Here is a 13,954-nt window from a genome sequence, read left to right as displayed (position 1 = left end):
TGAAATGGTCGGAGTTGGGATTTTTTTTTAAATCGGTTGAGAAATGTTGAAGCAGGAACATGTTGTATTGAAAAATTCTTACGGAATTCCTGGAATTTCGGGAAAACCGGGAATTTTTCCAGTTAAAATAAAACATTGTTTTTTTGTCCTGATTAAGAGGAATGTTTTGACGGTGGAACAGTTAAAGTGGTTTGAAAAATGTGGGAGGAGTAGCCGACAGAAAAAAGGGTTGAAATAGAGCTTTGGAAAAGCAGGAATTCTGTAAAATCCTAGAATGTTTTTGAATTTGGAAAAAGGGTAGTTGGAATTTCCAGAATGGTGTAATGTGCTGAAGTTGGAATGGTTTAAATCGGTTGAAAAATGTGGCAATGGTGGAAGTTTAAAAAATGGCCAATTAATTTTGAATGGAAAAAATGTCCAGGAAAACCTGGAATTCTGGGAAATCTGGGAATTTTTCAAGAGAAAGCCGGATGGAAAATGTGGAAGGTAGAGCGTGACAAAATCTGGAGAAGAAGAAGAATAACTAAATGAGTGAATGCTCCAATGCTGAAGTACTGAAATCCTGGAATTTTTTTTAGAATTGTTGAAGTAGAGCACACAATTCCCAAACAGGCTCAATATTTTGGAGTTGGAACAGTTTGAAACAGATGAAAAATGTGGAAGTTGTGACACTTTGAAGAATGTCCCATTGATTTCAGATGGGAATTTTCCCAAAATTAAAATTTTTTGGGAAAAGCGGGATTTTTTTTGGAAAATGGTAAAGAACTTGAATGGTCTGAATGAGTTGAAATGGTCGGAGTTGGGATTTTTTTAAAATCGGTTGAGAAATGTTGAAGCAGGAACATGTTGAATTGAAAAATTCTTACGGAATTCCTGGAATTTCGGGAAAACCGAGAATTTTTCCAGTTAAAATAAAACATTGTTTTTTTGTCCTGATTAAGAGGAATGTTTTGACGGTGGAACAGTTAAAGTGGTTTGAAAAATGTGGGAGGAGTAGCCGCCAGAAAAAAGTGTTGAAATAGAGCTTTGGAAAAGCAGGAATTCTGGAAAATCCTGGAATGTTTTTGAATTTGGAAAAAGGGTAGTTGGAATTTCCAGAATGGTGTAATGTGCTGAAGTTGGAATGGTTTAAATCGGTTGAAAAATGTGGCAATGATGGAAGTTTAAAAAATGGCCAATTCATTTTGAATGGGAAAAATGTCCAGGAAAACCTGGAATTCTGGGAATCCTGGGAATTTTTGGAATTTGTCAAGGGAAAGCTGGATGGAAAATGTGGAAGGTAGAGCGTGACAAAATCTGGAGAAGAAGAAGAAGAATAACTAAATGAGTGAATGCTCCAATGCTGAAGTTGAACTGAAATCCTGGAATTTTTTTTAGAATTGTTGAAGTAGAGCACTCAATTCCCAAACAGGCTGAATATTTTCGAGTTAGAACAGTTTAAATCAGATGAATAATGTGGGAAGAATGTCCCATTGATTTCAATGGGAATTTCCCAAATATTTGGAAATTTCTGGAAAAGCGGGATTTTTTTTTTTTGGAAAATGGTAAAAAAAACTTGAATGGTCTGAATGAGTTGAAATGGTCGGAGTTGGGATTTTTTATTTATTTTTTAAATCGGTCGAGAAATGTTGAAGCAGGAATACGTTGAATTGAGAAATAGTATTACGGAATTCCTGGCATTTCGGGAAAACCGGGAATTTTTCCAGTTAAAATAAAACATTGTTTTTTGTCCTGATTAAGAGGTATGTTTTGAAGGTGGAACGGTTGAAAAACGGGAATATTTCCAGTTCAAAAAACAACTTGACGTGCTAACATTATGTGGTTTATTTTGTCATCATCTACAGAGATACAAATAATTGCTATTGTGACATCCAGTGGACACATTTAGAACAGCAGTTTCTTTCATTCAAAAATTTCAGGTTCATTTTTATGCTTGGCAAAACCTGTTCGCAGGCCTGATCCGGCCCTAGGGCCGTGCGTTTGACACCCCAGGGCTAGAAGAAAAAACAAGTGCACCCCAGTGAGTGTTCTGTGTACTTGGTCAGACCGTAGTATTTGTGGTATTCATGTACGATGAAGACCTACTGTAGTGACGCTATAATCTCCTGTAATCCAGCGGGACGGAAATGACTGTTCCGTGGTATGCGCTAATAATCCTCTACTTCACCACACTATCAGCTCACGCCATTATCAGTAGCTACTCACGGGCTGCTCGATAATATTGACCTGTGCTGAGACACTCAGTCGCACACCTAAATAGGATGTGATTAGCATTTTTGTCGAGGGTGTGAAAAAGAGGAAGAGAGAGATGACGTGTGTGTATACTTTATACTATGATTCACAAGAACGTGCATGATCTATTCCTGTCAGGCACGCACACCATGTCATCAACAAACCTAAGTGTCAACCTGCACGTCTTTACTACAAGCAAAGTCTGCACGACGTTTCGGGTCACTGCGATTGGAGATGTTCCATCCACTACTGATTTTATAACACGGAAAATTCTAAATCTATTGCTTTTATTTTGTATGTTTTCCCATAATAGGATTACTTTCAAAAAGACCAGTTGAAATGTTTGCACGATTCTGACCTACGACCACTACTGGTGTAATCAGGATGTTATTAAAATGACCGCCCTTTGCTTTGACATGGAACAATTGGGAATGTTTCAAACAAAAATGGTGATGTAACCTTGGACATATTGAATTAAAGGCCTGCTGAAATGATTTTTTTTTAAATTTAAACGGGGATAGCAGATCCATTCTATGTGTCATACTTGATCATTTCTCGATATTGCCATATTTTTGCTGAAAGGATTTAGTAGAGAACATCGACGATAAAGTTCGCAACTTTTGCTCGCTGATAAAAAAAAAGCCTTGCCTGTACCGGAAGTAGCGTGACGTCGCAAGTTGAAAGGCTCCTCACATTTCCCCATTGTTTACACCAGCAGCTAGAGCGATTCGGACCGAGAAAGCGACGATTACCCCATTAATTTGAGCCAGGATGAAAGATTCGTGGATGAGGAACGTGAGAGTGAAGGACTAGAGTGCAGTGCAGGACGCATCTTTTTTCTCTCTGACCGTAACTTAGGTAAAAGGGCTCATTGGATTCCACACTCTCTCCTTTTTCTATTGTGGATCACGGATTTGTATTTTAAACCACCTCGGATACTAAATCCTCTTGAAAATGAGAGTCGAGAACGTGAAATGGACATTCACAGTGACTTTTATCTCCACGACAATACATCGGCGAAGCTCTTTAGCTACGGAGCTAACGTGATAGCATCGTGCTTAACTGCATATAGAAACAAAATAATGAAATCCCTGACTGGAAGGATAGACAGAAGATCAACAATACTATTAAACCAGGGACATATAAATACACGGTTAATGCTTTCCAGGCTGGCGAAGCTTAACAATGCTGTTGCTAATGACGCCATTGAAGCTAATTTAGTATAACGGGACCTCACAGAGCTATGATAAAAACATTAGCGCTCCACCTACGCCAGCCAGCCCTCATCTGCTCATCAACACCCGTGTTCACCTGCGTTCCAGCGATCGACGGAAGGACGAAGGACTTCACCACGATCATCCGTGCGGTCGGTGGCTAGCGTCGGCTAGCGCGTCTGCTATCCGAGTCAAAGTCCTCCTGGTTGTGTTGCTGCAGCCAGCCGCTAATACACCGATCCCACCTACAACTTTCTTCTTTGCAGTCTTCATTGTTCATTAAACAAATTGCAAAAGATTCACCAACACAGATGTCCAGAATACTGTGGAATTATGAGATGAAAACAGAGCTATTTTGTATTGTATTCAATGGGGTACAGATACTTCTGTTTCACTGGTTACGTCACGCGCATACGTCATCATCCAAAGACGTTTTCAACCGGAAGTTTAGCGTGAAATTTAAAATTGCACTTTATAAGTTAACCCGGCCGTATTGGCATGTGTTGCAATGTTAAGATTTCATCATTGATATATAAACTATCAGACTGCGTGGTCGGTAGTAGTGGCTTTCAGTAGGCCTTTAAGTGCGCCTTATAGTCCGAAAAATACGGTAGTCACCTAAGAGTCATGAATCAGCCATGTTTTTGTTTTAGGATAACAAAAAATAAACAAATAAAAACAATTAAAAATACATTTTGTGACAGACACACAATGTATGTACTTTTATCGTACGTAATATGTCATCAAAGTGTCACTAAACAAAACTATTAGAAACAGGTCACAGTATTGCAGTTTTACAGACTAAAACCACCAACATAAACATGTCGTAGAAGTAACCAGAGATTGCGTCGCTTGTCACGATCGTGATTGTGGGAGTACCTAATCAAGTGTCCAGTCATTTTTAAAAAGCGGATACAAAATGAAAAGAAAGCTTAAATGTGAACTTTTTTTCCCCCCCACTTGTTCTTTGCGAAGCTTGCGCCGCTGAACTGTCAGCTCTCTTTTGTTCTGACTTGTGAAAACAGCCCAATTCATTCTGTCAAACACTTCCTTTCCAACACCATTTCTCCATCAACCCTCTCTTCCTCCGTCTCACCACTAACACATCATATATATATTTCTACTTTCTCACTTATTCAGTGTTTCACAGTTTATTTGTCTAAAATTGGCAGTCAAATGTATATAAATGTTGTGCTACTTGTTAGCTCTCGCTCATAAACACATTATAATGGGACTGTGTGTAAGCGTGCTATACTATACTATATCAGATGGAAATTAGGAAAGGGTGATACTCCTAAAATCGATATTGCGATAAGTAATATATATCAAAATATATGATTTGGCATATAAAGGATATTAAACCATTTCAAAATAAGTGGTAAAATTTCGCCATTTCAGGTTATATTATTTTCTAAAAACTTTTGTAAATATAATTGCTAATTTACTTTTAATATCTGATTACTTTCTGCTGTGACATTTCTATCTACACCTTTGTTAAAATGCATTAAGGACGCATTCTTATGTTGTTGGATACTTCACATTAGTTGTGGGCGACACTACAAATGTGGGTATCGATCCGATACCAAGTAGATACAGGGACAGTATTGGTCACGCCAATGCTGATACTTCAATTTTTCAAGATCCTTGAATGATTACATTTTTGATCACAATTATATTCAGACAAAAAACATGGATGGCTGTGGAACGATATCATATATGTTTAAATACTACTCACTAATCACGCCTGGTCTGCCAGAGCATAAGAGGACATAACAGGAAGGAATCGGTGTTGCCAATTTAGCCATATATTTTGCATTTACATCCCCCTAAATTCTAAATAAAATCATCTATGACACCTGAGCATGTTTTTTTTGTAAGGAACATTTTTTTGTATGTTCTCAATGAACACCCCACTCATTCTCAAAGCACCCACCAGTGGAAAAAACTGCAAAAAAGGTAATTTTTTAAATTCTAAACATACCATATTTTCTGGACTATAAAGGGAACTTTAAATTTTTATTTTATTTTTTAGCACCACTAAATTGGCCCTAGTGTGTGAATGTGAGTGTGAATGTTGTCTGTATATCTGTGTTGGCCCTGTGATGGGGTGGCGACTTGTCCAGGGTGTACCCCGCCTTCCACCCATGTGCAGCTGAGATAGGCGGGACAAGCGGTAGGAAATGGATGGATTTTTTCAAAACTCGACAGTGCACCTTATACTCCGGTGCGCCTAATGTAAGGAATACGTTTGGTTGAGCTTACCCACCTCGAAGCTATTTTATTTGGTACATGGTGAATGTACAAGTGTGGCCAGTAAATGGCAGTCACACATACGAGATAGGGGTAGTCTGCAATATAATGGCAGTCCTACACAAGAGATAAGTGTAGACTGCAGTATGACTCAAGTAAACAACACCAACATTTAATATGTTCCATTGAAAATATAGAATGTTAGACACGGCGCTTAAAAATCTATCAACATGTTTTAGTACGAGTTTGGTAAAGTAAAAAGCCGCACCGCTTAATATGCTTCAACATACGAATATTATTATGGTGTGTGTATAAGGTAAGACATTATCTGGTGTTTTGTTTCGCAATATTATGCAAAAGCAACGTTTCTTACCTTCTGGTACCTGCTGATCTGTATTTGGGATCTGCATAAATCCTGAAAAATTGCGCGCCTCCACCTTTGTAGTCCGTGCTCAATACCGTAGTTAATAAGCTTCTTCTTTTCCTCTATCTTCTTGTTATGTGACATTCATCCTCCGCTGTTGCCATTTCTAATATAAAGTAGTGTGAAGTTCTTACTTATATCTGTCAGTAAACTCGCCATGAAAGCGCTAAAACATACCGGTGTAGTGAGTTTACATTATTCACCCAAGGAACTTTAGTTATTAGAGAGTTCCGGTCGGACGTTTTTTCACGGGACACATTTCCGGCCGTGTTGTTGTTTCCGGATGAGGAGATGATGCTCAGTTATTGATTTAAGTAAAGTCTGAATGTCATTAAAGCAGATGCTGTCGAAGGTGAGCCACGTAAATAAGACCAAAACGGCGCATCCGGAAGAGACTGCCAGAAAGTGGCTTGTAGATGATGTGTAAAACATCATCTATGCAACATTTTGACCAAAGAACCACCATTACATGTTATCTAGACCAGTGTTTTTCAACCTTTTTTGTGCCATGCACATTTTTTGCGTTGAAAAAATCCGGAGGCACACCACCAGCAGACATAATTAAAAAACGAAACTCAGTTGACAGTAAAAAGTCGTTGTCGCAATTGTTGGGTATGACTTTAAACCATAACCAAGCATGCATCACTATAGCTCTTGTCTCAAAGTAGGTGTACTTATTTGGAGATGTTTGCTGTTTTCCTGTGTGTAGTGTTTTAGTTCTTGTCTCGCGCTCCTATTTTGGTGGCTTTTTCTCTTTTTTTGGTATTTTCCTGTAGCAGTTTCATGTTTTCCTTTGAGCGATATGTCCCGCATCTACTTTGTTTTAGCAATCAAGAAGATTTTAGTTGTTTTCATCCTTCTTTGTGGGGACATTGTTGATTGTCACGTCATGTTCGGATGTACTTTGTGGACGCCGTCTTTGCTCCACAGTAAGTCTTTGCTGTCGTCCAGCATTGTTTTTGTTTACTTTGCAGCCAGTTCAGTTTTAGTTTGTTCTGCATAGCCATCCCTAAGTTTCAATTACTTTTCCTAGGGGCACTCACCTTTTGTTTATTTTTGGTTTAAGAATTAGATACCTTTTTACCTGCACACTGCCTCCCACTGTTTCCGACATCTACAAAGCAATTAGCTACCGGCTGCCACCTACTGATATGGAAGAGTATTACACGGTTACTCTGCCGAGCTCTAGACAGCACCGACACTCATCAACAACACATCATTTGTAGACTATAGTTACTGGTTTGCAGAAAATATTTTTAACCCAAATAGGTGAAATTAGATAATCTCCCACGGCACACCTGACTGTATCTCACGGCACAGTGGTTGAAAAACACTGATCTAGACCACAAGGAAGTCTTTTACATTTACAAAAAATATATAATAATATGACTCCTTTAGTGCTCCTTATATATGAAAAAAGACTTAAAAAAATAGACCATCCATCGGCAGTGCGCCTTATGGTCCGTAAAATACGGTATTTGTTTTGCTTTTCATATTTTCCCCTTAACTTTGTCAGCCCAATCATGCAAAGTAGACAATGGCATCATCAAGCCCCACAAATAGATTGCAGTCTTATGACAAAACACAAAGTATTAGATTATGGTAGACTGTAAAAATAAAAAAAAAATTAAAAAAAGTGTGTACCACCTGCTAGGGGGTATGTCTCTGCATTTTACCACCACAGGAGCTGAGGGAATTTAATTAAAATGTATTATGTCTAAGTTTCTCTCCATCTGTTGTAATATAGAAGTATTAAAAGTTTAGACAAATCCCCCCCCCCCCCCCGCCCCCAGAAGTTCAACCGTTAACCACATTATATTAAATAGACCACATCCAACAACCCACAATGCATTGCACAGCAAAGCAAGATGTGGCTACGAGCAATGGCTTGTGACAAAACATTCAAATAGTGTCCGTTTACCTCAGCGTAACACAACTCTCACAAACACCACGACACACACTTGGCGTTACAAGGTCGATGCACCATTTTGGCTGCAAGTAAATATGAGAAGTGAAGCTGTGTGTGTTTTTGTTTCCAAACATAATGAACATAGTCACCGCCTTCACACTCCTAGAAACGAGTGCATTCAGACCGTGCAGCCTTACGGTCCAGAAACCACACCTTGCGATATGTACGACAACATTTCTTATTATATTGTTTAGACCAGGGGTGTCAAACTTACGGCCCGCAAACAGGTTTCAATCGGCCCGCAAGATGACTTTGCTCAGTATAAAAATGAGCTGCAATTTTTTTTTTTAAACCAAAGAAACTGTTTTTCTGAATGTGTCCACTGGATATGTCAATAACAATTCAAGTGTAACCCATGTCACACATGACATTGTTTTAAGACAACATGTCAGCTGACTTTTAAGCGCCCTCTGGAATGGCTGCCGCTAGTCCAGTCAGCTGCTTCTGTTGTGGCTGGCAGCAGATGGCGACAGACTGATGCAGTATCGACGCTCAATACCTTCGTTCATTGTACATTTTCCACTCAACAGATAAAATAGCGAAACGGTAAGGTGCGGCGGTTTGAGGAGACACTCGATTGCTTTTCCAAACACGTCTTTAATGAACTGCCAATGTGAGAATGCTCAAACTTCACTGGTTTTGGGGTTTGTATTTATTCTAAAATTTAGTGGGTGTGGCTTGAATACCGGTGCGCTCTGTCGCCGGAATTGATTGATTGATTGAAACTTTTATTATTAGATTGCATAGTGAAGTACATATTCCGTACAATTGACCACTAAATGGTAACACCCAAATAAGTTTTTCAACTTGTTTAAGTCGGGGTCCACGTAAATTGATTCATGATACAGATATATACTATCAAATATATACTATCATCATAATACAGCCATCACACAAGATAATCATCAGAGTATATACATTGAATTATTTACATTATTTACAATCCGGGGTGTGGGATATAGATGGGGGGGGGGGGGTATGTACAGCAAGTACTGGACATAGAGAGAGAGATCAGAAAGTATAAGAAAGAGTGTCTACATTTGATTATTTACATTTGATTATTTACAATCCGAAGAGGTATTGTGCGGAAGGGAGGGTGTTAGTTTAGGGTTGTAGTTGCCTGGAGGTGTTCTTTTAGTACAGTTTTGAAGGAAGATAGCAAGAGTCTAGAGAAAGGGTGATATAAATGTTGCTGAAACGGTTGCCAAACAACTTACAGAAGCCATGGAGAAGGTGGCAAGATGGCTACATGACTCTAGTCTTACATTAAACATTAAGAAAACGGCAACAATATATTTTGTAAACAAATATGAAATGTCATCCTTTCCAAATATAACTGTTAATAAGGAAATAATACAAAATGTTAGTGAATATCTTTACCTGGGTGTCATTTTAGACCCAACACTTGGCTTTAAATAACAAACAGATGTGCCAGAGTCTTAAGTACAACATGAACATGTTCAAATTAGGGCTGCAACTAACGATGAATTTGATAATCGATTAATCTGTTGATTATTACTTCGATTAATAATCGGATAAAAGAGACAAACTACATTTCTATCCTGTCCAGTATTTTATTGGAAAAAAAACAGCATACTGGCACCATACTTATTTAGATTATTGTTTCTCAGCTGTTTGTAAATGATGCAGCTTATAAATAAAGGTTTATTAAAAAATAAAAAAAATCTGCGCATGCGCATAGCATAGATCCAACGAATCAATGACTAAATTAATCGGCAACTATTTTAATAATCGATTAGTTGTTGCAGCCCTAGTTCAAATGTATCAGGAATTTGTTAACACTGGCGGCAGCTCAAACGTATTTTAATGCAATGACTATGTCTCGTTGTTATTATCGTATAACATGTTGGTCCCAGGCAAGCAAAATGACACTGAGGCCATTGGAAACTTTGCAACCATCACTGTTTAGATCTCCAAAAATATAGATTGTTAAACTGTGCTAACATTCAAAGATTAACATCAATACGAATGGCCCATCGAATCCTAAATAACACTGCACCAGCGCCACTTAAGCACTTTGTCCAGTTTTCACCTGCTGTGACAACTCGAAACACACGAGCATCCACCAAGGGGGCAGTGTAGCGTACCCAGATGTAAAACCTCTGTTGCACAATCAGCCTTTTACATATGAAGCGATAAAGGAATGGAACGACCTCACAACAAACTTGGAAAGTCTAACAGATTACTCTTCATTCACAATTGAAGTTAAAAAAGTGGCTTTGGAGCAAACAAAGCTGCTCACACGGATCACTGAGGTGGGCACTATGCTTGACATGTCAACCTAATGTGTATTATATTTATGCATGAGAACATTTTGTTGTAATCTGTGAGGTGTGTGTTAAAATCTTGGTTGTTTTTACAAATGATGACAGACGTGAACAAGAGCATGTATTGTCTGTGTGCTATGATGTAAAGGAGAGGTGTGGTTGTAATGTATAATAAGTAGGGGTGTAACGGTACACAACAATTTCGGTTCGGTACCTACCTCGGTTTAGAGGTCACGGTTCGGTTAATTTTTGGTACAGTAAGAAAACGACAAAATATACATTGTTGGGTTATTTATTTACCAAATTTGCAAAATCTTCCACCAAAAATATTTTTCTTAGTGGAATATTTGATGTGAAGTAATCGGAACCTTGGATAGGTCAATAATTCATAATAACATTGATTTGAGAAGAAAGAAAAAAAAAACAGCTTTGTTTTATTAGTCAACATTGCAACTTTTTCTAAATTACATTTAACCTTTAAGCTTTTTTATTTCACTTTTGTTATGTTTTTGTTTATTTTAATAGTATTTTTAGAATGTGCCGTGGGCCTTTAAAACATTAGCTGTGGGCCGCAAATGGCACACTTTTGACACCCCTGCTATAGATAATAAAACATTTAATCTGATAAATCTATAGATAAAAAGCAGAGCCTGGCGACGCATGCGCGTTTATCATAACTCTCTCTGTCTCTGCCCCTCCCTCACCAATGCTGCTGCGCGCACAATTTGTTTTGTTTTTAACCCCTTCTTAACCCTGAACGTACATTGAAAATACACGCAACCCTAACTCAAAATGCCGGACATTTGAGGCATTTAGGAAACTCCGCCCTGACAGCTCCGCAAAAGAGGACATGTCCGGCGAAAAGAGGACGTATGGTCAGTCCATCCTAGCCCGTTAGCTGCTAGCATGCCGTGTGTTGTGCCTCGCTGTGCATTGTTTACACAACGTGCGGTACGCTACTTAATATGTCCGTGTGGAAACTCGTTCGGTACACCTCCGAACCGAACCAAACCGAACCGAAACCCCCGTACCGAAACGGTTCAATACAAATACACGTACCGTTACACCCCTAGTTGTAATGTATAATGAGTACGTGTCAATGAAAAGGGCAATTTTATGACTTTTCTTGAAAGTCATAAAATGCTATTTATTGTTATAATTTCATTGCATGACTTCTGTATCTCTTTAATTTAGGTAGCCAGGGACTGCAGATGGAAATGAGCTATAATCTGGTGCAGAACATATCCGTCTTTGAGCTTAATGTCTGTGCATTGTCTCTTCAAATAAAGACTAAACTAACTACAACAACTGTTATCTTTTTTTTAATGGTCTTACACTGATTAAAACCACCTTTATCCAAGCATTTCCGTGACTAAACAATAAGATTGTATTATAATAAATGTTCCAGCATGTAAAAAGCTTTGAAAACAAGAATGTCTAACTAAAGAAAGGTCTAACAGGATTCCTTGTTCTTGGTTCTTTAGACATCCATCTTGCATTGTTTCAGCACAAAAAAGACCATTTTGACATCAATAGATGCTTGTTAAGTCATTTGCTACTTGTATCTTTTTTGCTCCTTTCATAACAGAAAACATCAATGTTGCTTTTCATGCTCCTGACAGCGTGTTTTCTTTATTCTCCTTACCTTCGCAGCTGCTGTGTCCCTCCTCGTAGCCCGCGCTGCAGCTGCACTTCCCGATCGGCACCAGCCACTCGCCCTCGGCGCTGCAATGCATCCTGGGAGGGCTGTCGGCGTCCACCTCAGAGTTGTTGACGCAGCTGCCGCGCACCTCCACCAGCGTGGAAAAGGCCGCCTCCGCCACCGTGTCGGGGAAGATGGCCAAGTTCTGGACGGTGGCGAGGCAGCGCTTGTAGTACACCCGCACGGCCACCAGGGCCACGCAGGCGCCGACGTCCTGGAAGGCGAGGTGGAAGCCCCGGCGGTTGAGGTGGCCGATCTCTCGCACTTCGGTGTTCAGCTTCATCTTTCTCTCGCCCAAATCCCCCTGCGTGAAGCTCTCGTCGGCGGCGATGGTGTCGATCTTGGTGTAGCGGTCCTCCCGGGTCACGCCGCCCAGGTCCCGGTCCGACTCGACGTAAAGGAGGTTGAAGGTCTCCTTGCAGGTGCCGGCCACGCCGGGAATGCTGTTGCAGTCGCGGAGCGTAAACTGGAGCTCCACAAAGATGCGCTGGCCTCCTTGCCGCGCCACCCACCCGGTCTGCAGCCAGTTGTTCTGCTGGGTGGGCTCCATCACGTTGCACACCTGGTAGGTCCGGATGGGCTTGTACTTTTCATCCACGCCGCTTATCTCCTCCCACTGCAAGCCGCAGGACAGGCGGGTGTATCGGACAAGATGAGAAAGAAAAGGAAATTAGTGCCAACATTTTTTATTTTTGCTTGAATTTTGGGTTAAATTGAGTGGAGGCTACTTGACATATTTGCTAACTTGCAGAATACAAATCAGAGTAAATGTTGTATAAACAATAAATTGGGAATTGGGGGTTAAATCACCAAAAATTATTCCCGGGCGCAGCCGCCGCTGCTGCTCACTGCTCCCCTTACCTCCCAGGGGGTGATTAAGGGTGATGGGTCAAATGCAGAGAATAATTTCGCCACACCTAGTGTGTGTGTGACAATCATCGGCACTTTAACTTTGACTTTAATAACGGTGACACATTTAGTAAATACTGTAATCTACAGCAGTGGTTCTCAAATGGGGGTACGCGTACCCCTGGGGGTACTTGAAGGTATGCCAAGGGGTACGTGAGATTTTTTAAAAATGTCTGTCAAAAAGAACAGTGAAAAGAAATGCAACAATGCAATATTCAGTGTTGACATCTAGATTTTTTGTGGACATGTTCCATAAATATTGATGTTAAAGATTTCTTTTTTTGTGAAGAAATGTTTAGAATTAAGTTCATGAATCCAGATGGATCTCTATTACAATCCCCAAAGAGGGCACTTTAAGTTGATGATTACTTCTGTGTAGAAGTCTTTATTTATAATTGAATCACTTGTTTATTTTTCAACACGTTTTTAGTTATTGTTATATCTTTTTTTCCAAATAGTTCAAGAAAGACCACAACAAATGAGCAATATTTTGCACTGTTATACAATTTAATAAATCAGAAACTGATGACATAGTGCTGTATCTTACTTTTTTATCTCTTTTTTTTCAACCAAAAATGCTTTGCTCTGATTAGGGGGTACTTGAATTAAAAACAATTTCACAGGGGGTACATCACTGAAAAAAGGTTGAGAACCACTGATCTACAGAGTGTAAAGGTGACTTTATGGGTGTTATTACATGTTTAGAGGGTTCAAATTATATTTTAAAAAACACATTCGGTCTAACACGGTCGTAAATAAAAATGTTTGATTGATACATAATAATCCTACTTCACAGATATTTGTTTTACCATATCAGGTGTGGAACCAATTAGCCGGGACAAACAAGGGACAACTGAATATATATTTTAAACCATACCTAATTTACACTTTTTATTTGATGAATAGACCTCAAACACAACGTTTTCATATGCAAGACAACAATCAATTGTATTTTTTTGTTTTTTA

At 39.3% G+C, this 13,954-nt stretch overlaps 1 protein-coding gene across 2 annotated transcripts in view; it reads right to left on the bottom strand.

The window, feature by feature from the left end:
* Nucleotides 1-13,954, bottom strand: part of LOC133636021 (ephrin type-A receptor 7-like) — a 584,329-nt gene that overhangs the window by 417,303 nt on the left and 153,072 nt on the right. For both annotated transcript variants that reach the window (XM_062029623.1, XM_062029624.1), the window contains exon 3: nt 12,023-12,695. In XM_062029623.1, the coding sequence (XP_061885607.1) occupies nt 12,023-12,695 (673 nt within the window). The remainder of the gene's footprint in view (nt 1-12,022; nt 12,696-13,954) is intronic.

The sequence above is a fragment of the Entelurus aequoreus genome, linkage group LG20 (assembly GCF_033978785.1).
Source record: "Entelurus aequoreus isolate RoL-2023_Sb linkage group LG20, RoL_Eaeq_v1.1, whole genome shotgun sequence".
Lineage (NCBI taxonomy): Eukaryota > Metazoa > Chordata > Actinopteri > Syngnathiformes > Syngnathidae > Entelurus > Entelurus aequoreus.
The sequence above is the reverse complement of the archived record's forward strand: the minus strand, read 5'-3'. Positions and strand labels throughout refer to the sequence as shown.